The 27,979-nt window shown below is 36.7% G+C and overlaps 2 protein-coding genes and 1 non-coding gene across 18 annotated transcripts in view; 2 read left to right on the top strand and 1 right to left on the bottom strand.

The window, feature by feature from the left end:
• Positions 1-532: 532 nt before the first annotated feature.
• On the top strand, positions 533-20,105 carry LOC103719697 (non-structural protein). Of its 7 annotated transcripts, XR_015972981.2 has the most exons (9): positions 687-960; positions 18,038-18,095; positions 18,168-18,239; positions 18,339-18,476; positions 18,557-18,605; positions 18,688-18,782; positions 18,890-19,014; positions 19,269-19,391; positions 19,724-20,105. XR_015972981.2 is itself a non-coding variant. In XM_088710403.2 (8 exons), the coding sequence occupies exons 1-8, from the start codon at positions 815-817 to the stop codon at positions 19,779-19,781; spliced, it is 741 nt and encodes a 246-aa protein (XP_088566529.2). In that variant the 5' UTR covers positions 687-814; the 3' UTR covers positions 19,782-20,105. The 7 variants fall into 7 exon arrangements, 3 of the variants coding, with proteins under 3 accessions (XP_089783263.1, XP_088566529.2, XP_008807285.4); XR_016398291.1 differs by lacking the exon at positions 18,038-18,095 and having other exon boundaries at positions 533-960; XR_015972980.2 differs by having other exon boundaries at positions 569-960; positions 18,168-18,476.
• A 2,376-nt stretch (positions 20,106-22,481) lies between these two features.
• On the bottom strand, positions 22,482-22,555 carry TRNAN-GUU (transfer RNA asparagine (anticodon GUU)). Its single transcript has one exon. It is a non-coding gene; the product is annotated as a tRNA-Asn (tRNA).
• An 829-nt stretch (positions 22,556-23,384) lies between these two features.
• LOC103719696 (nodulin homeobox-like) overlaps positions 23,385-27,979 on the top strand; it is a 30,492-nt gene continuing 25,897 nt past the window's right edge. For 4 of the 10 annotated variants that reach the window (XM_039132625.3, XM_008809057.6, XM_026809467.4 and 1 more), the window contains exon 1: positions 23,385-23,731. In XM_039132625.3, coding sequence (XP_038988553.3) covers positions 23,690-23,731 — 42 coding nt within the window. In that variant the 5' untranslated portion in view covers positions 23,385-23,689. The remainder of the gene's footprint in view (positions 23,732-27,979) is intronic. The other 6 variants (XM_088710959.2, XM_026809469.4, XM_088710958.2 and 3 more) reach the window with 3 other exon arrangements.

Genomic DNA, 27,979 nt, shown 5'->3' with positions numbered 1-27,979 from the left:
CACTTCTACATAGAATTGAGAGTTGAGCAAAGAAAAAGCATTGATTGTTTGATGGCTGCTTGCACTCTTTTGAGAGTTCACCAAGTAAGTATCCTTTCTAACTTGAGCAATGTAGGCCGTAACCAAAAATAGGAGAGAAACTAGGAGACAATTTGGATAGCAATTTTATCAAAAAGCGGTTTTTTATGGCTTTGTTTGGACAATCCAACGGGATTTGAGCTAAATTTGTTGTTGAATTAGTCGATTGCAGAGTCCATTTAAGCATGGTCTGTATCAACCCAACTCTTCTCCCTTCTCCTTTTCGCCCAAGTTGGAATCCTATAAGAAGATAAAAAGATCTCCATAGGTCCTATAACATAAGCGCTAACTATGAAGAAATTATTAGATAGGCCCAGTCCTATGGATCGAGCCAATAGTCACTCGGCACATCAATCCTTCATTGTATCTAAACCCTTCAAAATAGGGGTGGGAAGTCCATGTAAGTCTGGTCCATGTCAACCCTTCCTTCATGGGTTTTGTTTTTCTCGTAGACCAACACACCCATAAGTTAGAATTTAGTTTGGGACTTGGGTGGATCTTTAGAGGATGGCCGGCTAGACGAAGATGATCGGGCCAAACAAGCCCTAAATGTTCATTTTCCTTCTAATTTTAGGATAGAACTTCATGTGGACTCGGGCGTCGTTCACAGTACAAGGCTCACGTCGTGTCCTGAGAATCACGTGCGTTTCACGTGTCCATCCTCGGACGCGGAATTTCGTCCGCCGCGGATATTCAAATTTGAGACGACGTCCCTGCCACGGTTCCGAGGGGCGAAATGGAATCGAGCGGGGAAGGTGGCGGAGTCGGGTTAAGGTTTACAGAGATCGAGACAGCTGCCGATGGCTTGGGAAGATCGGAAATCTTTCACATCGTCAAGGAGATCCTCGGTTTCGTCCTCTACATGCACCAACAGATCCCTTCGTAAGCCCTTCAGAACCCTAACCCCACACCCCCCCCACCCCCCCCCCCCCCCCCCCCCCCCCCCCCCTCTCTCTCTCTCTCAATCGAGGCCCCTTTTCGTCTGATTTTGGCTCATTCTTTGTTGGATTGCTGGATCGTGGGTTTTGGAAGTCTTAATCGTTTTGACTGACGTTAGGGAAAAAAGAAATAAAAAAGAGAGTTTTTGTCGATCAATTGATGCCGAAAGCATGTTCGGTGAAAACGTTTCCATACATTCCGCTTAGTCAAAATTGTGCATTGTACGCCATTGCTGGTATGAATGTTGAGACCAGCATGCCTTATCTCTTATCATTGATTGTTTTGGATAGACGAGAATTTCGCTTTATGTGTTTATGTGGGATCTTGGAATCTGTTCTCTGACTTCTCCACTACTTGAGATGTATCTTTCTTTGAGCGTTTTCTGCAGTTTACAGGAAAGTCCTGGATTCTTTATCTTATTGAGATATTCGGTGGTTCATTGCACCTGAAAAGAAAAAAAAAGTTTTAAAGCAAGAAGAAGGAACTTTCAAAGGCCTTCTGAAGATTAAATCCTCAGGAACAATGCAAGAAGCAATCTAAGACACTAAATTAGAGCGATATCTCCACATGCTAATGGATGTCCTCATCAACATAATGAAGGAAATTTTATATCTAAACCCCTACATAAACTATTGTTAAAGGAGAACTTGAGGAATAAGTAAATACACATTCTCTAAATTTAGTAGTAGTCCCCTTCTTGCATACTGTGCTGAGATGGGAATCAGATACATTATGATCACGTAAAACTCGATATGGCTTAGGTTTGTTCCCATCTATAAATCAAATTAGTAACTAAGCTGTTAAGATGCAAAATTCTTAATGTTACCCTTGTTGATGATGTCTTTAAACGTTGTAAAACCTAGTGGACTAGGCCTGGTTCGCTTGACCGGCCCAGTTATTATTGGCCCAAGGCTTCACGTGCGACGCACATGAGGGAGGATCGGGAGGAATACTCCGGCTGGGAGTCTTCTTCCTCCCCGATCGCAATGGTGATCGGAATCCCATTGTAATCCAAAGACCGGCCGAAAAAGGCTGGAGTTGCCTATTTAAAGACCTCCTTCGAGTTCACCTGAGATCCAGTCGGCAATTCCAAGCTCCTCTTCCGGATCTTCTTTCCTAATTTGTCACCGAAAGGAGCCGCTGGACTACCTTGCCAGATCGAGGTAAGTATTCCTCGTCTTCTTCTCTCCCTCTCTTGATATTTTAGCAGTGATTTGCCGTAGATTTGGACTGGTGAATTGCCGGAACTTCAATCCGAAACAAGGTGCTCTGTTTCGGCCCTTTTTTCTTCCAGGTTTCGCTGCCGTCGGGTTTGGCCGGGTTTTGGCGCTTGTTGAGACCCCTGAGATTATGCAACTGTTGGCCTAGGTGATCGACTGTGATCTTGGCCGAGATTCATGTGGATTGATCTTCCTCTCTTCTTTTTCTTTTTCTTTACATCGGCCGGCCACTGTTGTCAGTGTGATGATTGCAGCTGACAGCTATCGTGGCCACCATCGCCCGAGGCTAAGCCACCATGGGTTGCCACCCTCTTTGACCGAAAAGGAAAGGGAGAGACAAACTCTCCCCTCTTTTGGAAAAAAAGAAGATGGTCTTTCTCTTCTTTCTCTCTCCTCCTCTTTCTTTCTCTTTTCTCTCTCTTTCTTTAGTTTCTTTCTCTTTCTACTAGACTTTCTTTCTGTACTCTTTCTCTAGAGATGATAGATCCAGTAAGATACTTTTCTTCGTGATTTTGGATCAACCCTGGTGAAGAGTCTTGATCCATAATCGACGGGCAACACGCAAACCCCCATCTTGACATTTTCTAGACACTATTAGATTTGCTCACTTTCGATCTCTATTGAACATCTGTACCCTAGTTTGAATATGATTAGATGAGTTTTGTCTTGATTAGACCAGCCGGAGTGTTGGGCACTTCCGCTTGGTCTGCCCTATGAGAGTATTGAAATTAAGATTTTTATTTTTGGAATGATTATGATAAATTTTGTTAAAAATATAATTTTTAAATACCAGAATTTTAGAAAAAAATTTGAAATTGATTGGACTGATACTTTGGATTCGCTCGCAAAATAAGTAATATTTTACTTTTTCTAAATTTATCAGCAATTATTAACTTATTGTATTCATGATTTTTGAGTGGTATTATTTATGATGCATGAATTTGATGAATAGTATATTATTACGGAATATGTTATTTTGGAATATTATAACGATATATGATCATAGTATGGATATGATTGATTAATTTTGACACTACATGATTTTAGAACTGAAATATAAAATCTAGAACTATTTGAATTTCGATCAGGCTATGTTGAGGACCCCGCCAATGAGGGCTAATACGTTGGCACATGTATTGTCCTGAGGTTGTCTCTAAGATGATGAGTGACATGCTGCAAGCAGATACACGATCCTAAAGAACTTTGCCGCAAGATGATGTGCTCCAAGATGATGCGCAACTCGCCGCAAGAAAATTAGCCAGTGTTACGACCCTGCCACAGAGAAGATGTGGTCATAGCTTAGGATTGATAAGATGAATTGAATATTTGAAATAATTTGAGTCTATGAACAAAAATTTAATATTTTAAGAAAGATTTGAGTTGTATATTTGTACTGTATATATGCTTATTTTTTATAAATTATTATTCAATTGTTTGATTTGTCTAGCTAAAGTGATCATTGCTTACTGAGTTATCTAGCTCATCATATGATTTCTTATTATTTTATAGATTCAGAGAACTAGCCTGATCGGGGTTTTCAATATGGGAGAGCGATTAGCAGAATTTTGGCACAGATTATCTTAGATTAAAGTTCATTTAAATTGATATATTACCTTAGAATCAAGGTTCGCTGTACCGATACCGAACTCCGTACCGGTGCCGCATTAGTATAGGCGTACTGAGTGTTGGTACGGTACGGTACGCAATACGCCAAGCGTACCGACATTGGCGTGCCGATACCGGTACCCATCGGTACGGGTACGGTACGCCCGGTACCGACCGGTACAGCATACCATGCTTAGAATAATATTAGAATTGTGTGATATTTAAATGTTGAGTTAGTTATTGAAATAAAAGTTTGCATATTTTCATTTAAGGTTGTTCTGCTGTACGTTCGTGATATCATATTGAGATGTCCTGCATGCTTGTAGGGAAGGTTCCCTATGAGTATGTGACGGTTGACACAACCCTCAGTTCGTGAATTCGGATTGGGGCGTGACAAACGTGCTTCCATATTAGTTCATTGCAGTATCATAACCACTTTGTCCACCACCAGTTTTATCGGAGTCTCAACCTATATAACTACCAGGCACTGTTGATACTCTATTTCGTCTTATCCTCCAGGAGTTTCTTGAGGCTTTCCTTATTCATGTTATATGTATTTTACTTCTTGTAAAGTTTCTAGTAAGGAAAGCCACAATTGTATTGCTCCATCATTCTTAAAAAACATGTGGCTTGGTTGGTCTTCTTTGCCGAAGCACCATGGAGGCACTCTTCTGACTATACTTAAATTCTGATGATTAAATTACTTTGACTGATGCCTTAGCTGGTCACACTGGGCATCATCATATTGCATGTCTTGCATAGTGTGCTTGATTATATGTGAGAGTATCAAATTTGTATATATATCTGAGGATGATTTGGTAGGAACAGGTGCTTGCATTAGTGTTGGACGGTTAGAACTTAGGAAAAAGGAGAGGAAGACCTAAACTATAACACATGGATGTTATGAGACTTGTTATACCAGGGCCCTTAACATTAGAGGAGTTAAATGCAAAGAAGGATTCATATAACAAAACCCAAAAAATTAGGACAGAGCTTCTTGTTGCAGATTGATGGTTGTTATATGGTGCTTATTGGTTCAACTGATATAATGTGTGTAGTAGTTTGCTTCTGGAACATATATTTCAGACTAAAGATAAATATGCAATATGGCATTTCTAATTTCAGATTGAAGAAGGGAGTAATTTGAACAAAGTCATTTAAATTTAGCATATCTAATTACTTACATATCTAGCCTTTGATAACTCAAATGGGATAGGGTTTCTTTTTTATAGTTACTGATATACTAAAGTTTATGTAGTCAAAAATAGTTATGGTAAGCACCAATATGGCATATGCAATAATGGGGAACCAAAAAATTTTCCTTGCTGGTTTCCCAAACCTATATAAGCAAGTAAGCCATAAATGCCTGATCTTCTCAACTAAGATTTATGCGAGAGGTTGGTTCTTGAATGCTTGCTGAGTTTTTGGAGAATTCTGTACCCTATATTTTTGTAACTTGATTATAAGGCGAGGACTATTTTCAAAATCAAGAAGTTTGATGTAGTTTCTTGAGCAGGGATACTTGGGAGTATGTTAGAAACTTGGAAATTGGAAATATAATATACATACTAAGGCTTCGATGTAAAGCATCTGAGTAAAGATTCATGTATTAAGTTTTTTTTTTTAGTCCCCCTCTTACTCTTTTTTTTTTTTTTTTAAAAAAACATCCTTCCATAACTTGGGTGTGATTTGTTTAAGTTTTCCTGCTTCATTTTGAAGAACATGTTCATCTCAATTTTAGGCTGCTTTTGAAGGCTTTCAGGATTCGATCTTTTTTCTTGATTTAAAACTTTTGATTATATTGGATATTTTATATGAGTCAAGGGTTATAGAGGGAAGCTCTTGGCACAAGGATAAGGGTGCTCCATCATGATCTGGGTGACACAAGTTGAAACATGGAAACAACTTCTCTGTGCATGGGGGTAAGGCTGCATATATCAAACTCTCTGTTGCCCAGTAGATACAACCCAAGAGGGGGGGGTGAATTGGGTCTTTTAAAACTTTTATGCTACTTCTAAAACTTTATGATTAACTATGCTAAGTTGTATAGATGCACAGTGAAAGTTAAACTTAGCAAGGGTTTGATGTATAGACTTCGACTTGATTAAATATGCTTGCAACTAAAGGATGTGCGGATAAGAATTAAGCAAGCAATTTATCTAAGTAAGTAAGTGTGTTAGTTAGACAATAACTAGAGGCATTACAAACACAAAGGACATATAGTGGTTCGGTGCACCCCAGCACCTACATCCACTCCCCAAGACCTCTTAGGAATTTCACTATAATCCTACCGATTACAGCCGGTTGTTTTACAAGCTCACAACCCAACTTGTTGTTTTACGAGCGCACAACGAACTCGGTCGGTTTTTCCAGGCTCACCGACTAGAACCAACCCCGATTGTTTTTCCGGGCTCACAATCAAACCCTTACACGTTGGTTTTACCCTCGGCTCACCAACAAACCTAAACCCCCGTTGGTTTTCCCTTTGGCTCACCAACAAACCTTAATCCCGTTGGTTTTCCCTTTGGCTCACCAACAAACCTTACACCGTTGGTTTTCCCTTTGGCTCACCAACAAACCTTTAACCCCTTGATTCAATCCCTTGATTGAATCAAGTTACAAGATATTAAAACAAAGAATAAAAACAAATCAAAGCTTCTTAAACAAGCAGATATGACAATATAAACAAATAGAGTAAAGAGAAGCCCTCAAACGAGTTTTGAAGATGGAGGAGCTCGGCTTCTTCTTTACTTGATCCTCCTCTGATTTGGCATGAAGTAGAGGATCCCCGAGGCAGCACACGGATGGAGAGGAAGCTTTCGGATTCACTTGGATGCTCTTCTTCTCTCTATTTCGTTTTGGATGGCCCTTTTGTGCTTGTGGGAGATTTCCTTTGTAATCTCTTTGAGATCTCTTTCCTAGATGATCTCTCCCACTTCCATGATTTCTCCCCTAGCTCTCTTCTTGTTTTTATAGCTTTAGATGGCGTGGAAACAAGAATATAGCCGTTAGAGACAAAAATAGAGCCGTTGGACACAGTCTGCACTTACTGACAATATTACCGTTGGGATCGGAGTCGACTCGCGCGATCAGGAGTCGACTCGCCTGTTGCAGGAGTCGGCTCGTGCTTTACTGGAGACGACTCGGCCACTGTTCCAAATTTGAATTAAAGTGCATGCCTTGACTGGGAGTCGACTCGGCTTAACCTGGAGTCGACTCGCCAACTTCTGGAGCTGACCTGACAATTTCGGAGTCGGCTCATCCACTGAAGTCCGTGGATCCAATTTTGAATTTTGTCCTCTCGAGTCGACTCGACTGTCCTGGGAGTCGACTCGAATCTCAGAGCCCGAACTCCCGATCCTCTGTCTTTTGGCTCGTCCAGTCTTGGAGTCGACTCGAACTTCCTTGGAGTCGACTCGGCTCTCAGTTTGCAAAACACAGCCTTCTGCCATCTTGGTGTAGCGCTGCCTTGGAGTCGACTCGAGCTGTCTGGGAGTCGACTCGAATCTCAGAGGCAGTAACTTGGTTTTCTGTCTGTTGATGGTCGCGGAGTCTCGGAGTCGACTCGTGCAATGCGGGAGTCGACTCGAATCTCAGAGTCCCAAAAATGCTCTCTGACTTTTTTCTTGTGTTCCGCTGAGAGTCGACTCTTGCTTTCTTTGGAGTCGACCTACCAACCATCGGAGTCGACTCGCGTTCCACTGGAGTCGACTCGAATCTCAGACCCGAAAACTGCTCTCTGACTTTTCTGCCTGTGACTCCTAGGAGTCGACTCATACTTCCCCGGAGTCGACTCGGTAAACATTGGAGTCGACTCGAATTCCTCAGGAGTCGACTCGAAGACTATTCTTTTGAATTTTTTTCTTTGATTTTACTCCTCCAATTTGAATCCTTTGAACTTTAAGCTTGGGCCAATAAATTGTAGCTTTCTTCCAACTTGAGAGCTTTGGAGGCCTTCTTGTGTTCTCCCAACTTGCTATGTTCCTTGCAAAATAAATATCTTTCTCCTTGCAACATAAACATTAGTATCTATACTTCAAGGTTTTGTGATCATCAAAATCAATCTATGAATCAATCTTTGGGTCATCAATCTCCCCCTTTTTGATGATGACAAAACTTGGAGTATATGCAATATAAAAGATATTGATTTCTAGAAGTAATACATAGCTAAGTTGCATGAAGTAGAAAACATATATATGTAAAAACATACTTCATGATAATGCTTTAGATTTAATCAGCTTAACACAATTAACATATTTAAATTTTAAGCTGATTTGTATTCAATTCAAAGTAATAAAGCATTATGAGTATATATAGCATATACTTAGATATTTCTCCCCCTTTTTGACAACATCAAAAAGATAGTGAAACATTAAGCACAAAGATCAGAGCAGAACACATCGAGTGTGAATTCAAGAGGTTTTCTAATTTGATACCACAGATAGTTTTCTAATCAAGTGTAGGTGGAATCTTCCTTAGGTTAATTCAAGAAGTACTACAAATGATATTCAAGGAAAAACATGAGTGGAAATCTAACCTCTCTTCACTGAGTATGAAAGCTTGTTCGTTTAAGACCTTTTGCCCAATCTATTAAGTATTTTATCAACCATGAGAGCAATTTAATTAATTTTCTTAATGACTTCAAAGTTCTTTTATGATAATAGGAGCATTGGGGCACAAATATCAAAATATACATTCATGCAATTTTTGATACATCTTAGAGCTCTTTTAAAGACTTTCTTTTATTTCTTTAGAAAATAAGCACAATTTGATACATAAAATAATTAATTTGCACAAAATTGAAGTTCCAAAAAGCAAGCCAATTAGAGCTCATTAGTGAAGTTCCAAAAATAGATTTTCTAAGAGATACTCAAGAAAATTTAACACATTATTCTCCCCCTTTTTCATTAAATTAGAGGCTCTTAAGATTTGCAATTTGGTTCAAGAGTGATGCATGAGATATACTAACCAAATAACACGCCTCAAGGTGTATCATACAGATTTTCAGATTTAAATTTCAGATGATACATATTGGAGAGTATTAGAATCACTTTTCATTTAGTGTTCTTTCTCTCTCCTTTAGTTATAGATTTATGCGATTAAGTTCCATAAGACCTTTCCTTCTGAAATTTTCTTTCTCCCCCTCAATTGATCATTCCATTTAAGAGTTTAGAATCCTAAGATAATGTTCAATAAGATTGTCAATCTCAAAAATATATTTCAGCTTATTTTCATAAGACTCAAGGTTTGAGATAAGACAACCTTTATAGAACTCATCTCAAGGAAATTAAAGCATGTCTTGCAATATAAGGAGGTTCATCAAAATCAATCCATAAAATTCAAAGTATGCATCAAAATAAAGTGTCTTTGGGATAGGATACTGAATATCTAAAGCTCCCCCTCAAAAGATGCATTCTTCTTTAATCATTTTAAATTGTTGAATTTCAGATTTTAGTGATAAACGTGAATAACACTGAAATTCTGTAATATCGAGAATGTAGAGTAATCTAGTATTATTCCAAAATTTGTAGTAATTACTCTTTCTAATCCTTTACGAACAAGTTATGCTTTCTCTTAATCTTAGAGAAAATGTATAGAAATATTAATCAGAAAATGATTCATTTGAAGCTCAATTTCTTTCAAAAGCATTTACATTTTCTTTCTTTTAGAGTCATTTGAGTGAACTGAAATATTTCTAGTTTTAAGATCATTCACTCTATTGATGGAAGTCTTTAATAATGTAGGAGAGAAAAACATATAGATGATCATTGAAGTATATCTATTTATAGAACTCAATTTCTTAATTATAGTTTTTCTGCAATGGATACATGAAGCACAATAAATCTTTTTAATATCAAAATAAGATCATATATTTAGAAATTTTTGTTTGCAATCAAGATCTTCGAAAGACACATCATTTGGACCAATATTAGTACACTTTGAAGATAAGAAATGATATGTTTCGGATGCGTATCGGAGCAATCAACCAAAGGCATCAGAATTAATTCTGTTTTTCTTACATTAAGATTTTATTTAGAAATCATATTGAGTCTAAGCTTGTATACAAAATCAGATTCTGAATTACATAGGATTTTCAATTGAGGCTTTCAAAATCATAATTTGAGATATGTATCTTCCACATTATAGCTCATCTTAAATCATTAAGATTGAAAACGCATATTTCAATAACATTAGAGCACTTTCAGAATCTTTGTATTTAATTTTGAGTTTTGATACAAAATGGAGGATATTTTAACAAGTATTAGGATATTATGTATCAAAGTTAGGCAAGTAGAAAGATAGATCAAGATTAATTCATTCTGCCTAAATAGAGATATCTTTCTCTTCTCCTTTTTACAAATTTATTTAACTTTCAGATTTTAAAGATGATTGTGAACGACAAATCTGAAATTTCTTTTCAATAATACCAAAAATTTATGCAGTATTTCAAACATTCAATTAAATTATCTAAGCATGGAGCATTACAAAATATTGAGAACCCATAATTCAAAACATCATACCATATGCACACTATATTAAGTGTTAAGTCATACATTAAAATAATAAGAACAAGCATGTCAAGGATCAAAATCAATTCTTTTCAAATAAACTCCTCCTATTTAAATATTATCTTGCATTGATTTCATCCTTAAATTATGTTTTCAAGTGATAAAAAAGACTTGATTCTTCTTATATACTTTCATTTACTTTGTCTTTCATTTTTACTTTCTTATGCTCTATACTCTATTTGCTCCCTATCCGGTGGAGTTGGGAAGGGGCACGAGGTACTACCACTAGCCTCCCTCTTGTGCCGTCCCTAATATGCCCTACACCGAATAGTTGGGTCAAATAGTGCCGGGTACTACCACTAGCCTCCCCATTGGCACCATCCCTATGATGAGCAATATAGAAAGGTTAAAATGTTTACTTCAAACTCTCCCTGTTTGAGTGTAATTAATTATAGATTTTATCCCTTCCAAATGTGCCGAATATATTATGCTTGTTTTGCTTTTCCTTAAGATTGAAGTACCTGCCTTTGCTCAGATTTTTCATCTCTTGAACAATGTCCATTTTCTTTTCTTTATCTCTCTCTTTTTGCTATTCTCAAGTAATCTACATGAAAGAGCAGAATAAAGAAATAATGAAATGTATCGTATAGAGGTATATCATGCAAACACTATTTTCATTATGCCCAAGAATTCGTAGCTTCTCACAAGTCATTCTAAATCAGAGTTTTAATCATATACTTGTGTATTTCATGGTCATGATACAGCCATAGAAATATTTTAGATTGAGCAAACCATGAAACAATTTCTAAAAGTATAAGTCAGTCAATACACATATAGACATGATATCAAAAATTAATAATTAAAGAATTTAATCATGCCATAATAGGATTTAAGTTATTGACTTTGCTCAATTAATTTGTGAGAAAGGTATCTAAAATTACCTATTCATTATATGTTCTTCAAGCCAAACTAGATTTCTTATGTGGGAACTTTTGGCTGAAGAAGATCCTCTCTCTTGTTTGCATGTGAATGTTTAGTGTATCTTACATGAAGATATCCTTCAAGTTGAAATTTCTCATTTTTCTTTCTTGAAGGAAGGTCATTAGTTTCTTTAAGATACAAAGCATTCATCCAACATATATATATTTTTTAATTAGGTGACTCAATATAAGATATGACAATAGTTGCATGTTGAGTCACTTTACTCAAGAGATTGCCTAAATATTAGCAAGCACATATCACTTGAACTAAAGAGATAGAAAGATAGTTCAAGCATGTGAGGCAATAGATAGATTTATCAAGATCAAATCAATTTAGTTTAGATTCTATTTGCTTAAGATAATTATCAGTAAGATATGTTAACTAAGTTTTAATCAATTTATCTTAACCGTTTGTTTCTATCAAAATTCAGATTATGATTTATTGGTTATTAATAAAATATGATTCATTAAAATTAGATTGAAGTCTTGCACACGGTCACATAATGAGCGTACAATCTGGTCTACTAGCTGTATGATAAAATAATTATTCTATCATGCTTCAATACAGCTTTAACACAATAGATCTACTTTTCTCATCTTTTTCGAATTCTACAAGATGGGGTCATAGATATACCTTCTTCATGCCAATCTTCTATAAGAGTTTTCTTGTGGACTAACGTTGGTCAATGAAGATCCCCTTTCCTGTTTGTCTTAATTTGGAGTTTGAGAGAAGATGTTAATTCATTCATCATATTTCAAACTCACCTTGCAATATAACTATTCATATAAATTTTCATTGGTAGAACAAAAATGATGCCATCAATGTGTGCTATGAGCAAGCAAGATATCATAGATTCTTCTTTTTGATGCATAGATTTATCACTATTACTTTCTATCAACAAGGTTACCTAAGCTTTTATATATCTAGCTTTTGATGCTTGTTTTAAATCACATATTGCTTTATTATATATGTAATGTGTAATTTTTAAATATGGTGGTTATTTAACATAGATCTACTTTTTAATGAAATAACCACATAGGAGTGAATTCTACACATTCATTTGACAGAATATAAAGCTCATGAGTCAAGCAAATGATAGTGGTGATCTTTACTTTTAATCATGCAAGAATCAAGATCTATTTCATCTTTTCTTGATTCAGTCTTTTAGTAGTTATCAATTTTTCTTCATTAAGTGCATTTCTGAAAAACTCAATTTTGTTATAATTATTAACAAGTTTTCAGATTGTTATATGTAAAAGATTAACCATATATAATTTGATCTTAGTATCTTGACAGTAAATCATTAGTCTCACAGAGAATAAGACGACTTGATATTTTTGCAACTAAAATCTTTTCATTGAATATTCTATATGCATTGCTTGATGAATGATATCCAAGGATAGACATATCTCTATCAGATTTGGCATTATTTTTCATAAGAACATATCAAGCATAATATGTACGACTGAAAAATATGAAAGATATGCAATGGTTCATTTTCCATTTTTCAGAAGATCAAAAGGAGTTTTCATCTAAAATAGATCTAATAGAAATCATATGTATGACAAGCAGTGATGATAGCTTTTTAATAGATGACTATCATACATAATTGTCTTTTTCATTTCTTCAAGAATTCTATTACCCCTATTTTACTTAATATGTCCTTGGTGCTGAAATAGTTAATTTCTGCATAAACTTTATCAGGATTTTGGTTTTCAACACTGTGCCATGACACTCTTTATCTTCACAGTTAGGAAACCTTTATCATTTGAAACACTTTTACAAGATTCAGCAAATACAGAAAATATTTTCAAGTTTATTTTCCAAAAACAAATCCAATGTAAGCTTTTGAAAACTTAGAGATGGAAACAACATCTTTAGATTTAGAAATGATTTTTGGTTGTTTCCTTAGTTAGCATGCATAGCAAAATTTTGACCTTTAAGAAGATAATTTAAGTAAGCCAATGGCAAGGTCTTTTGAGATTAAGTATATACTAGCATGAGTTGATTTTGTATGCTAAAGATGGTTTCTTTAATCTTGGTATTCATAGTGCATATATTTAAAAACATACCAAGTACACATTATCATATCTATGATCAATAAACAATAATGCCATGGATAAAAACTCTCAATCAAGCATATAGAGAATTCATAGAATTATTCTTAATAAATTAATCATTTTGCAACTTATCCAATAGTGAGTAAAGTATACTATGAAGTGATTTGATCATATTTCCAAAAGTATTTTCTATATCACAAAATTGATCACTACTAGCAATTCATATCAAATACTAAGCAAAAATAATGATGAGATGCAAGGATTACTGATTTTTGTTAATAACTTTTCATAAGTATATTTTAAGTTTCTTTTGTTCCATGGGTATCTTGGTACACCTATGTGTACATCCTCATTTTCTCATTTTGGGTACCCAAGCTTGCTTGAGTCCTTGAGAGTTAGGACATATGGTTCCTTTTGGAACCCATATCTGTTTAATAGTAATAACTTTACCATTTGATTTAATTATACTAGAACGATAGGTAAAGTTGTTATTTCCATCCTTTTCATTTTTGAAATAACTTATCTTATTTAATGGTTTGCTTGATGAATTGATAACCTTTTTCTCTAGAGATTTATTGTTAAGTAAAGGAATCAAGCCAAGTTTTGATTTATCACAAGCAACATATTGGCTTTCAAGCATCATTTTTAATCGTTCTGAACTTACGGTGAATTTGTTAATAAAAGATTTTAATTGATTAATTTCTTTACTTAAGTTGTGATTTTCTTTAATTAAGCTATGATTTTTCTGAATCAATTCTTCTGAAAATGACCTTAAACTTTTATTTTCAGAATTTAGTTTGTCTTGTATTTCAGTAATAGAATTTCTTTCTTTTGAAATTTCCAAATTTAGCTTTTTAAGATTTTTATTTTTCCTAGCTAATTTTCTACATTCACTATACAAATCATGAAAAGCATTTAAAAGTTCTTCATAAGAATATTTTTCATGAAAGTCATTTGGTGTAAGATTAGATTCAGATTCTACTTTATCTTCTTGTACCATAAGACATAAGTTAGTTACCTCTTGTAGTTCATTGTTGCTCCTAACTTTCAATTCCTTGTCTGACTTTCTCTTGGTCAAGGCTTTCTTGCGCTTTACCTCTTTCTTCCTTTCTTCTTGCTTCCTCTTCTTCTTTGTCTTTAGGAAGCTGATTTGCCTCGGAGTCGACTCAGACCTTATTGGAGTCGACTCGACTAACTTGGGAGTCGACTCTGAGCTACTTGGAGTCGACTCGACTGAGGGAGATTCATCACCCTTTTCTGCAGTCTCATTGTTAGTATATAATTGAAGCATATGAGAGCTAATCTGAGATTTATCATAAATATTTTCTAAAGTATCCCAGATCTCCTTTGCAGATAAGCATGCAGAAATTTCATTAAACTTTGTTTCTTGAATAGCACAATATAATATGTTCATAGCATTAGCATTTAATTGTGCTAAGTCCTTCTCATTAATATGAGAGAGTGTGTGAAGGTCATTTATTATGATTTTCCATAGATAATAGTTTTGTGATTGAATGAAAATGCGCATGCGTATTTTCCAATGTGGGTAGTTTATACCATTAAACAGTGGAGGTGTATCAATTGATTGTCCTTCTCCTAGAAAACTATCTATTTGAGTTGTCATGATCTTTGGCTCTAGTCGGTTAAGACTACAAATAATATTTGAGCACCTGCTATGATACCACTTGTTGCCCAGTAGATACAACCCAAGAGGGGGGGTGAATTGGGTCTTTTAAAACTTTTATGCTACTTCTAAAACTTTATGATTAACTATGCTAAGTTGTATAGATGCACAGTGAAAGTTAAACTTAGCAAGGGTTTGATGTATAGACTTCGACTTGATTAAATATGCTTGCAACTAAAGGATGTGCGGATAAGAATTAAGCAAGCAATTTATCTAAGTAAGTAAGTGTGTTAGTTAGACAATAACTAGAGGCATTACAAACACAAAGGACATATAGTGGTTCGGTGCACCCCAGCACCTACATCCACTCCCCAAGACCTCTTGGGAATTTCACTATAATCCTACCGATTACAGCCGGTTGTTTTACAAGCTCACAACCCAACTTGTTGTTTTACGAGCGCACAACGAACTCGGTCGGTTTTCCCAGGCTCACCGACTAGAACCAACCCCGATTGTTTTTCCGGGCTCACAATCAAACCCTTACACGTTGGTTTTACCCTCGGCTCACCAACAAACCTAAACCCCCGTTGGTTTTCCCTTTGGCTCACCAACAAACCTTAATCCCGTTGGTTTTCCCTTTGGCTCACCAACAAACCTTACACCGTTGGTTTTCCCTTTGGCTCACCAACAAGCCTTTAACCCCTTGATTCAATCCCTTGATTGAATCAAGTTACAAGATATTAAAACAAAGAATAAAAACAAATCAAAGCTTCTTAAACAAGCAGATATGACAATATAAACAAATAGAGTAAAGAGAAGCCCTCAAACGAGTTTTGAAGATGGAGGAGCTCGGCTTTTTCTTTACTTGATCCTCCTCTGATTTGGCATGAAGTAGAGGATCCCCGAGGCAGCACACGGATGGAGAGGAAGCTTTCGGATTCACTTGGATGCTCTTCTTCTCTCTATTTCGTTTTGGATGGCCCTTTTGTGCTTGTGGGAGATTTCCTTTGTAATCTCTTTGAGATCTCTTTCCTAGATGATCTCTCCCACTTCCATGATTTCTCTCCTAGCTCTCTTCTTGTTTTTATAGCTTTAGATGGCGTGGAAACAAGAATATAGCCGTTAGAGACAAAAATAGAGCCGTTGGACACAGTCTGCACTTCCTGACAATATTACCGTTGGGATCGGAGTCGACTCGCGCGATCAGGAGTCGACTCGCCTGTTGCAGGAGTCGGCTCGTGCTTTACTGGAGATGACTCGGCCACTGTTCCAAATTTGAATTAAAGTGCATGCCTTGACTGGGAGTCGACTCGGCTTAACCTGGAGTCGACTCGCCAACTTCTGGAGCTGACCTGACAATTTCGGAGTCGGCTCATCCACTGAAGTCTGTGGATCCAATTTTGAATTTTGTCCTCTCGAGTCGACTCGACTGTCCTGGGAGTCGACTCGAATCTCAGAGCCCGAACTCCCGATCCTCTGTCTTTTGGCTCGTCCAGTCTTGGAGTCGACTCGAACTTCCTTGGAGTCGACTCGGCTCTCAGTTTGTGAAACACAGCCTTCTGCCATCTTGGTGTAGCGCTGCCTTGGAGTCGACTCGAGCTGTCTGGGAGTCGACTCGAATCTCAGAGGCAGTAACTTGGTTTTCTGTCTGTTGATGGTCGCGGAGTCTCGGAGTCGACTCGTGCAATGCGGGAGTCGACTCGAATCTCAGAGTCCCAAAAATGCTCTCTGACTTTTTCCTTGTGTTCCGCTGAGAGTCGACTCTTGCTTTCTTTGGAGTCGACCTACCAACCATCGGAGTCGACTCGCGTTCCACTGGAGTCGACTCGAATCTCAGACCCGAAAACTGCTCTCTGACTTTTCTGCCTGTGACTCCTAGGAGTCGACTCATACTTCCCCGGAGTCGACTCGGTAAACATTGGAGTCGACTCGAATTCCTCAGGAGTCGACTCGAAGACTATTCTTTTGAATTTTTTTCTTTGATTTTACTCCTCCAATTTGAATCCTTTGAACTTTAAGCTTGGGCCAATAAATTGTAGCTTTCTTCCAACTTGAGAGCTTTGGAGGCCTTCTTGTGTTCTCCCAACTTGCTATGTTCCTTGCAAAATAAATATCTTTCTCCTTGCAACATAAACATTAGTATCTATACTTCAAGGTTTTGTGATCATCAAAATCAATCTATGAATCAATCTTTGGGTCATCACTCTCTCCAGACCCTGTAGTGGCGGTAGCCTTGTGCATTGGGACACCCTTCATTTTTTATATGAGACAAGGGTTGAAGTGCTGGTTTGTACCAGTCCTCACTAGCTGTATCATTGAAAACTGGTATTTGGTATGCCCCTGGGTACCATTTCATATCGACATATGATAGTTGGTGTAGCCTTTTATTTTGCTGGCATCTAGTACCTTGTTGGTAACCCAACAGATACAGGTACCAGTACCATACCAGTACTCGAGCACTTGATATGAGGCGTATGTTCGTTAGACGAAAAATGATCAAAATTGGAAACATAGAGGATGATAAGCCGAGAGGAAATTCTGTAGGAGTAGAACCTCTAATTATATGATATCAGAGAACTTTTGGATTAGCACCACATAACCAAACATATAAATCTGTAAAAGCATAATTTGTTATTTCAAATTTAAAAAGCACGTAACTTTATGAATTGTTATGATCTTTAATTATGTCCAAACACGCTTATCGTTTCTAACATATAAAAGTTGTTATTTAAATAAAACTTTGCAATTTTTGAAAGAATAGTAAAAGTTTTATTAATCTGCAAGCTTTGGATATCATCAGCAAATCAGCAACCAGAGTATAAAAGTTCCTTGATAGCCTCATTTATGCTCTCCAAGATGGTTAAAGAGCTTTTTAATGTTAACAAGCATGAAATTCTGCATCTATTTGAATATGCGTTTGTCATAATTATTCTTGTTGCCTTTCACAGATTTGCAAATGCAATAGTTAAATTTGAATATGAGTTGAAATATTTTATAATGTTCCTGCTGTCAACTTTCCAGGATTTTGCAGCACCTTGAAAATGAATATGATACTCTAAAGGAAGATCATAAAAGCTTGGTATGTTAACCATCTCTCAGTATTAAAATGTTTGGGATGTAATATTCGGATCATGATAGCGTCTGGTTTCAGGAGGAGACAGTTTTAGCACCTACAGAATCCAAGGCATCTTTTCAGAGGAAGCATAACTTGAGAAAAAGAGAGGTGAAACAGGGAATCAAGAGGCTGGAAAAATTGATGAATTCCATTTCTAGTTTACTTTGTGCTCTTCAAGAGGCACTTGATGAAATGCCTAACATCCAGGGAGTTACCATGGTTCTTGGAGCAAGTCCTCTACGACCTCAACATGTTTACCAGATGTTATTTTTCCATGGGCAATTTGATTCTGGAAGTGCAAAGGACAGCACCAAAAGTAAAGTTGCTGACGCTCTTGCAAGGAAGGTTGATTTCTCTTACTGCGATGTTCTCTGTTCCATCATGGAAAATGGTTTCCCCTTATGTTAACTTTGAACTATGAACAGGCTATTCGGGCCCTAATAACAAGTGGTGCAGGAAGTTCTTCCTATGCAGGTTTTTTTTGGTGACATGTCATTTTTATTTCAATGCAAAATATTAATCAAACTCTGTTTTGAAAAGTTTTTATTATTTGTAGGCCCATCTAAATTGTTCTTGCTGGTCAAAAGTTCGAGTACCTTCAACTTACCCCTGTATTTCCTGCCCAAGCGTGATTTTCGATACAGCAAGAAGGTATTATTGTTTACCAGACAATTTCTTGTGTTCTAGCATTTCTATACTCACGTTCTCTCATAGTTGTGCATCCATAGAAGTTTCCTCATTCTGTAGCAACATTACAGATTGCACCTTTCAACTTGAATATAAAGTGTAAGATTCCAGATCGAGTCATCAATGATTCACAACATACTTCAAAGGTTGCTAGTTCCACTTGCCTCTCAGATTCCACTCTGAATGATGCCATCTGGTATTTATCTCACTTGTGACTTTCAATTATTGTTGCATGATCTAAATGTGTTCTGTGTAGTTTGAGAATTCTTTTCCTTCCAGCAACTTGGCCCAAAACAGAGGGGATGCGCCTTTTTGTACTTTGGAAGCATTGCGACATCTTTTATTTATGATAATAGATCGAATTTACATAATCTTAGGATACCAAAGACAAAAGAAATTTGATGTCTTTTGGGTATAACTTTCTCATCAGATGTGGGTGCATCTTTGCAGTTTTAAACTCAGGTTGAAGTTTAGGCTCTCAAATCACAGGAAACAAGGATGCTATAACTTCTTATGGTAGAAACCAACTAACCTGTCTTTGCCGGCAATCCTATCTGGATCCATCTATTGCAGGTTAGGATGAGATGATTTTTGAATGGAGGCAAAATCTAATTTCAAAAAGTTAGAATCTAGGCATAATACAAGTTGGATGATAAGTTCTATCTTACAGTTGTCATGTTGTCTAGTTAGACTAGTTTATCATTACCTTGTTGCTCTAAAGAATAAATATAAATAATTTCAACCATTGATGTTTGGATGTTGAACAAGAACTTACTTCATTAGTCAGGTGTATATATATATATATACATATTTTGTTCAACAGTCCACCGACAGGGCTTACATCACCTGCTCCATTCAAATATTATTTAAGCATAAATATTAACTTGTTTTGATTCTTATCCTAGGTTCCAGTGCAGACATATAATTAAGGGTTTGGCTTGTAAGACCCCAATAGAATGCTGAGAAGCTGGAATCGGCATGTCATATCAGATTGCTGGCGTGTTGCTTCTGTTCCTTTCCAGTTTTCCTCTTAACTAGTTCTGGATGAGCTGAAGGAAACAACTACAAAACGCTTGCTTGATTGAATTCTCCAAATAGAGGTTTGTGCTTCTGTACATGTTCTTCTGGGGTAAAAAGGATTTGATGCAGCATATTGTAGTGATCGAGAATTTCATTCTCTGGTGTATCGTCGCCTTACATATGTAGGATTGAGGCATTAAAGCATTGTCATAAATCCCTGGGACTTTGTAATTACTTGTTTTGAAGTAGGGACAGCATACCACATAAGCTTCTTATCATGTTAGTTGCTATATAGCTTGATTCATCTCTTATCCTTATTAGTACAAGCACCATCGAAAGGAGTTCAGATCCTCTCCGAAGAGGAGAGCATGCGATCAGGTTAAGAAAGGAAAAATAAAACTAATTAGCTGTACCAGCGAATATTTATGAGGTGAATTTATGAATTAGGGGTGTGCAAATCAGGTGGAAGGTTATTCAAGGCATAGGTAAGTTGCAGGTCTTGCTCCTTTTCTATAAGTTGCTGTCAAGTATTTGATTCCATTTTGTAACTAATCAGTAGTTACCATGGATTTCATTGAAGTTTTCTCCTCTCCATACGTTACTCGTATTGAATGTGATGATGTGTTTTACTTCTCAAGCTGTAAAGGAAGGAATGCCAGCTTCTGCTTGGGCTTTTCTTCTGACATTAGTTTGCGGTCTGGTGTCAATGCTCCATAGATTCTCTGCTTGTCTTCTAAAGAGTGCTCCAAGGCTCACATTGTCTTATTTAATGCTCTATTTAGGTGAGATCACATTAATCTATATCGAACTAGATTGAGGTAAAAAGCCATCCATTGTGCATCTTCTCATGTCCTGATAAGCATGCCTGAGGTCAGGTGGTCCAAGACTTAGAAGTACGAGAACAATTTTGGTCTCAAATGATGCACCGTACCTATCAGCACAGTAAGTATGCAAGGAAGCACTTGAAGCCATAAGATGAATGATTCCAATGTAGTTTCTAGCTTCAGCTAATTGATGATATTTTCAATGAACCTATCAGCTGGAAGATTGACCATGTTCTATAGCATTCTAGTTCTCTCTCTCAAACCCAATCTTCATAATCTCAACTCCATTCTTAGGTCATTTCCATCTATTGTTATCCAGACTGCGACCATATGCTTTGGGATTGAAATCCCACCCAAGGACGGACCTAAATTTGGGTCCAAGCTGCATCCTAATCAGGTGAAATCCAAACTCATATCCTCCACCTCTTTTTTCGATGCTGCCCTGCTATCTCCTCTGATGTGAATTGTCTCAGTTCTGTGTGTTTTAGTGTCTTTGCATTTGTACTGATGCTGGTTTCTCTTTTTTTTTTTTTTTGGTAAAAATGCTGGTTTCTCATTGGAGTCGTATGTTATCAATGATACTATGTTATTCAATCTGCATTAATGTTTTTGCTTTGATAAGGTTAGCTAAATTATACTAGTCATTTTAGAAGGGGCAGTCTTCCTGTCCTTGCTTTGACTAGTCTTCCTCGTCTAACTTTACTAGGCAACTATTTTAGCTAACCAGAGAGAGTGGGGCATTAAAAGGGAGAAAATAGTGGACAGAAGACTGCCTCCATAGAGAGGGGAAAGAGAGAGAGGTGGGGGGAAGGAGAAGGGATTCGGTGGCCAGCTGAAGCCAACTGATCTCTAAAGAGGGTGAGCTGCCATGAAAGCCTTCTCGAGAGGATCCTAGGATGTTGGTTCCTTTCAAAGTGAAATTTTCGATCTTTTTCTCTATTTCACCATCGTATTTGTATTAGGCATGTAATAGTTGGTATCGAAAGTGAAGGTTTGCGTGTCATGGATAACTAATTTTATGAAAGAAAGAGTTTGATCACTTTATTATAGGTCGTATGTTTATTAAAGCTCATGATAATGGTAATAATACAATAAGTTATTTTTATTATTTGAGTTTCAAATTTTAATGCAAATATGTAAAATATTTAAAATCAATATTCTTTCCCACCACCATCTTCTCCAAAATATGTATTTTAGAGAGACAAGGAGTTTTTTTTTTTCTTTTTCTAGAAAATTTTTCTTCTTGGGATTACATGATTAGTGGAGAATATAGGCTAACCAATAATACGATGCAATATAATTTAGGAAGATAATAATATTTAGTATTTAACATACATTTCAAAAGAACTAAAACAAAAATATAATATCTGTTTTATTTATTATTTAAAGTTATTTTTATTTTAAGCAACTATTTTGTTTTAATTTTTGTAAGGAGAATGGACTTAATTTTTGTGATGTGATAAGTGCAGAACAGCTAAACTCATAATTAAGACCAAGTACAATACATGAAGATAACAATATTTGATATTTAAAATACAACAAAATTAGGCAAAACGAAATATAGTTTTTGTTTTTATGTCATAGTATAAGTAAGGACATCAAAAAGATAAGGACATTTATTGTTAAATATAATAAAATAACTTAAAATATATTTTTATTTGATACTATCTCCAAATTTTTAAGAAAAATGTTGATTATTTTGTTTGTTTTTATTTTTTGATTATTTTATTTTTCAAGTTTTTAAATTGTTTATTTTGTTTCAGATAAGAGTATTGTATTTTAAAAGATAGTTTAAAAACAAAGTAGAAGAAACATAAATCGCTAGAGGAAGGGCTTGAACCTTCGACCTTGTGGTTAACAGCCACACGCTCTAACCAACTGAGCTACTCCAGCAGCTGATTTTGATGCTTTCCTACTTATAATTGTGAGTTCAGTATCTCTCTATTCTTGTCCTTGGTTGAGTATCTCCATATACCAACTGGTGAAAGAATTGGATTTATACAATTCTAGGTTCGCAAAGAGGGCAATTGACCTCTGGTGTTTAAATTAGAGTAGAATGAGGAAGGAGGTGGTAAAACGGAATTAGGTTGGAGTCTTTTAATTCTTCCCCAAAACAAATCCGCTTAGAGGAATAAGGGTAGTTTCATCTTTTGAGCTGTTCCTTAAAATGATGTTACAGCCAGATAGATAGCCAGTCTATGTTGATACAGAAATTTTTTTGTTAAGGAACTAATAGGAAATTTTAAAGTTTTGGGGCCAAATATTTCTCAAAATAAATTCGGTAGGATCTACTTAATTTTCCTAACCATTAGTATTGATGATTTAACAGGGAAGATTTAGGTCAGATCCAATGACTTGTGCCTTTCAACATCATTTTCTGTTGCAGGTGAGAAAAAAAGTTTTCTTATGTAAAATTTATTGTCGGATGATACACTGCCTTAACAGTACGTATCTGGTAACAAATTCTTACTTTAACTATGTTTGCGCCATGAGCGAATCCTCTACAAGCCTTGCTAAAGGAAAATTCTACAACAAAACTTGGGGCAAACATCGTATTAGAGACAGGTGCAAAACCTTTATAACTCAATTTTAATCTATTTCTATCTTGTTTGCTGAAATGAATCAAAAGAGGAGGTTAATTTGTTATTAAAAAAAAAAGAAAATCATCAAAAAAATCACGTATTGACTATTAAAATTTTTGTAAAGGATTCAAGTCAAGCTCGTAATCACTTGTCCTTAGAGACGCAGGAAACTGTTCGATTGCATCCCTCCCACCCCCAAGCCAATGTGGTTTTTGTCCGTAGCCCGCCCACCGACCCCAATACCCCCTTTTCTCTCCCCTATTCGACCCAAAAGCTCATCTCGCCGTGACGTCTCCGCCGTCCGTTCCGGAATACGCGGCGAGCGACACCGCCTATCTCATCCTCGTCGGTCCTTCTCGCGGAGGCTCGAGGCTCCTCGGTAGCAATCCGGCTCTCGGGGTCGGTGGGCCTTTCGGAATCCCTCCTGTCGATTTAGTTTCCTGAGATGAGGCATGGCAAGGAGGAATCCTCGTCGAGCAAGGATCAGGTTCGTTCCGGGTCGTGACTCTATTCTTCATTCAATCTGGTCATGAATCCTCCATTTTTTTTTCTTTTTTTGGTAGAGATTATTGGTATTATGAAAAGAACCGTTTTTTCTTTTTTTTGGCGATGTTAGAAGTTGGAAAATAAAACCAGATTAGACTGTCTTTTAAAAAAAGTTGCCGAAATTGTTTGCAGCACGTTCTGGTTTTGATATTATGAGTTGATAGGTTTAGTTTCCTTTGCATGAAACTTGGTGCGAACTGGAAATCTTCACCATTTGAAACATGAGGAGACAAGCTTTGCACAAGTGCAAGATACTCAGAACTCGAAGAAGTAGATGTACTAAATTCTATTAGGTTCTTCCCTGAGTAGGTAATTTAAATCATCAATTATTGGTGTTTACTAGCCTCGTGACAGCAGTTGCCCATGTAACATTTGAATTTGACGACCTTAATGATGCAAAATGAGCTTCACAGACATGGATTTTTTCCTTATTTTTTTTAAACAAAAATTACGGTTAAAATTGGGGGTACAAGAACCTATTTTGCGGGAACAACGACATACAACAAATTTTTAACATATCTAAAAATTCTTTGTATGCATGAATGGACCCATTCATATGATACAATGAGCCATTGGAAAATGGATCCAGGTTGGTTGGAAATAAGAAAAGCATTCTCCTTTTTGTCTCAGAGGATGGGTTAAAGTCCATCCCAATTTGTGACCCATAAAGCACCTGCTTTTCACAAAGTGGCAATTCAGCACAGGAGCTAGGCTGCATAAACTAGGAAAAATGTACTGGGGTTTGGCACATGATCTACCAGATTAGCATCATTAGTTTTCAGACAACTTGGAACTATTAATTGCATTTTAACTAGGTAAATTAAATTAATCATGTGATTCACATAATTGAATCATCTGAGCCATTCATTTACACATCATTCTCATTCTTCATTAAAGAAATGCAAACAGCTTATGGATGCCCTGATTTGCATTAAGTTGATTTTTAAACCACTTGTTGCTCAGAATGAGACATGTAATGAACCTAATCTAATAGGAACCCCTTTCTTCCTGTATACTGACCAATCATATCACTCACACTTTTCCTTAACTTTGTCCTAACCATGATAAACTGCTAGGATCCATCAATTTGGCCATTTTACCTCTCTACCTTACATAACCTATCCAACTTGAATAAGCTGTTAGGGTTGATCAAATGGGCCCGTCACTTTCCCCTTACATGGCATTCCTAAGTGTTTTTCCCTTTAAAGTAAAATGGATATGTGAATAAGAACTATAATTGGATCTTGCTCCAACTGCATCCTAATTGTCTTCCATTGACTTAGAATAAACCAACTCACCATGCAACATCCCTTGGCTCAATTTCTTCTTCAATTTGCAGATTGTGTTTGAAAAATTTTGGGCGGAACCACCACGTTTCAACATTCATGCATATTCTTGTGAGCCTAAATTACCTCTTTGTGTTCACATTAAGCCAATTGACTAATTTTAATGGAAATAGTCGATTTTTTGTGAAACCAAGACTGTTGTGATGCTTGTCAGTATAGGAGGTTGTCTAGGCATCTTGGCAACCACCTGCATGATAGACATGCCTATGGATGTCTTGCAACTGTTGCTTGGTGCAGCACCTATAAGTACATCAGACATATATGCGAAAATACAAAAACAAATACATAAATGAGAAAATATGCATGCATATGGACATGTAAGTTTACAATGCGATTATTTATGTAAGTTTATATCAATATATGCTGATACACCTGTATAATATTTAGAAAAATATATATTTTTTGAATTTATGTATACATATATGTGCGTGTACATATAAGATATTTTGTAGTAATATCTTTTTATTCATAACGCATTGATGCTAACAAGGCAGTGAGATGATAAGCAAAAGTTTTATTATATTAAAAAACTAAAATAAAAATAAAAACCATGTATAAGTATTAAACAAGTGATAGTGGAAGATCTTTCATTCAGAATGTAGACCCGAACTCCAACCTCCTAGAAAGATGGATGAAACTCAGCATTTTTTGTCACTTGAGCTAATACAACAGTATGTTTTGATTTCTTTGGCGCTCAGTTGGATGATCTTATTAAAATTTCGCAAACTGTGGTAAATCCTGAAGAGGTTCATAAATTTTAGGATCGCCATCTATTTCTCAAGGTATTTTCAGATTGCTATCTTATCACAATATTATGAAAATTTGATGACAAATGTTAGTAGGACACGTGACATGGGTGTCAAGTGTCCAAAAGAAATTAACATGGGAATCTTCTAAATCTCGGACATGGGGACATGTCTATTTCTATTGGTATATGCATATGATAAATAATGAGCTTCATCCATGCTCCTTATGTTCATAAAATTTGATAAAATGATTGCCCTGATCAAGATCCGCATACCGGTACCGGTCGGCATACCGGTGGCGGCCCGGACCGGTATGAAACCGGTGGCGGCCCGGACCGGTATGAAACCGGTGGCGTACCGGTGGCGTACCGGTCCGAACCGGTCCCGTACCGGTCCGAACCGGTCCCGTACCGGTCCGTACCGGTCCCGTACCGGTTCTTCAACAGTAAACTACCGGTACCGGATTCCACGCTGATCCGGTACCGGTCCCAGGCCGGACCGGTACGTACCGGCCCGTACCGGCCGGTACGGACCGGTACGGCAGACCATGGCCCTGATAATATAAATGAAGATGCTGAATCAAATAATGGTATATTTTTGTACCTACCCCCTACATTACTCTCCAAACCTTGTCATTGAGTAACCATGGATACATCCAAGCCGCCGCATATGTTTAACCCATTAATTGGTATCTGTACTTAGAGTCTAAGTTTGTTGTATTTGCTTCTAGCCTATGGATGCCTACTTCATGGATACATTCTAAGTTTTGTTTTGAAAATCAACTGCTATATATAGGAGCCGAGAGGATTTCATTAGTACGTAGGTGGAATCCTAGATGGATTTTAAAGTTCATAACTATGTAAAAGTAACTAGAAAATTTGAAGTAAATTAGAAAAGGAAGAAAGGCACATCGAGGAAGCACTCACATTTAAAAAAGGACTTTTTTTGTTAGTTAACAAGGACCTAGTTTTAGTTGACATAACACATCAACTAGTAAAATTTAGGCTTTTTCAACAACTTAAGCAATAATGCTAATTTTAAATTCAAGGAAAAATGCTTAATGATTCAAATAAATTTAAGGGCGTCAATGAGTCATGCTTAAGCTGGACAATAGTTGGCATGGGCCCTAAATGGACCTAGGGGTACAAAAGAGCCGAACAGCTTGCGAGCTGCCCGAGTTTGACTCGGGTCCAAGCTCGACTCGACTCCACTGTTACCGAGCTCGAGTCGAGCTAGAGTAGCAAAATACTCAGCTCGAAGGCTCGCGAGCCTAGTTTAGTATATATATATTTTAACAATATTGTATTTTATTTATAATATATATTATTAATTTAATATTTAAAAATATAATATTATGTTATATTTTGTTTTAACTATATTTTTTAATTATGACCAAGGTTCGAGTTTGAGCTTAAACTCGAGTTTGAGTACGGCTCGATCGATATCGAGTCGAGCCGAGTCGATCTCTGAATATATTTTTTTTTTGATCAAGTCAAGCTTGAGCTTGGATATTAAGGCTCGATCGATATCGAGTCGAGTTTCGAGCCTGGGTATTAGAGTCGAGTCGATCTCGAGCCCTCGATCTCGAGTCTCTAGCTACTCAACTCGGCTCGGCTCGATTGCGCCCCTAAACTGATCTCATTATTAAGGATCAAGCCTAACTTAGGATCATAAATAATCATTGAAGCTAGGTCTCGCACCCCATGAACTGCCAACTTATGCATGTGCTCCACTTTTTGTGTGAGCACTTCCACTGTTTCATTATTCTGCCATAACTTTTTGGTAGATATATGGTTGCAGAAATCAGTTTAGGAGGTGTATACGTAAGGCCAATTTATATGTTATAATTATTTAAATGCTTAATATTTTTTATTTATAAGCTCATGGCCCAAGGGGCCGAGAAAAAAGTCAGCACCTGGTTTATGGATTATTATACCCTGTCAAAGCCCCTATAGAGGGCAATCTGTCCTTCATAAGTTACTAGGCCGGCTCAACTTATTGACACCCATACGTTAATGCAACAAGTGTCTTTGACCAATGAAGAATAATGCATACAAGTCTTTAAATTTGGAAATGGACAATTAATCTAAAATTAAT

Source organism: Phoenix dactylifera, chromosome 14 (genome assembly GCF_051530095.1).
Source record: "Phoenix dactylifera cultivar Ajwa chromosome 14, Ajwa_hap1_PhDact_Kaust_v1.1, whole genome shotgun sequence".
NCBI lineage: Eukaryota > Viridiplantae > Streptophyta > Magnoliopsida > Arecales > Arecaceae > Phoenix > Phoenix dactylifera.
This window is presented reverse-complemented; position numbering and strand designations above follow the sequence as displayed.

Coding starts and splice junctions, on each gene's coding strand:
- LOC103719697 (XM_089927137.1), top strand. CDS start 664: ATGTGGACTCGGGCGTCGTTCACAGTACAAGGCTCACGTCGTGTCCTG. Junction 18,477..18,556: donor CTGACGCTCTTGCAAGGAAG/GTTGATTTCTCT, acceptor AACTATGAACAG/GCTATTCGGGCCCTAATAAC. Junction 19,015..19,723: donor ACTCTGAATGATGCCATCTG/GTATTTATCTCA, acceptor TTCTTATCCTAG/GTTCCAGTGCAGACATATAA.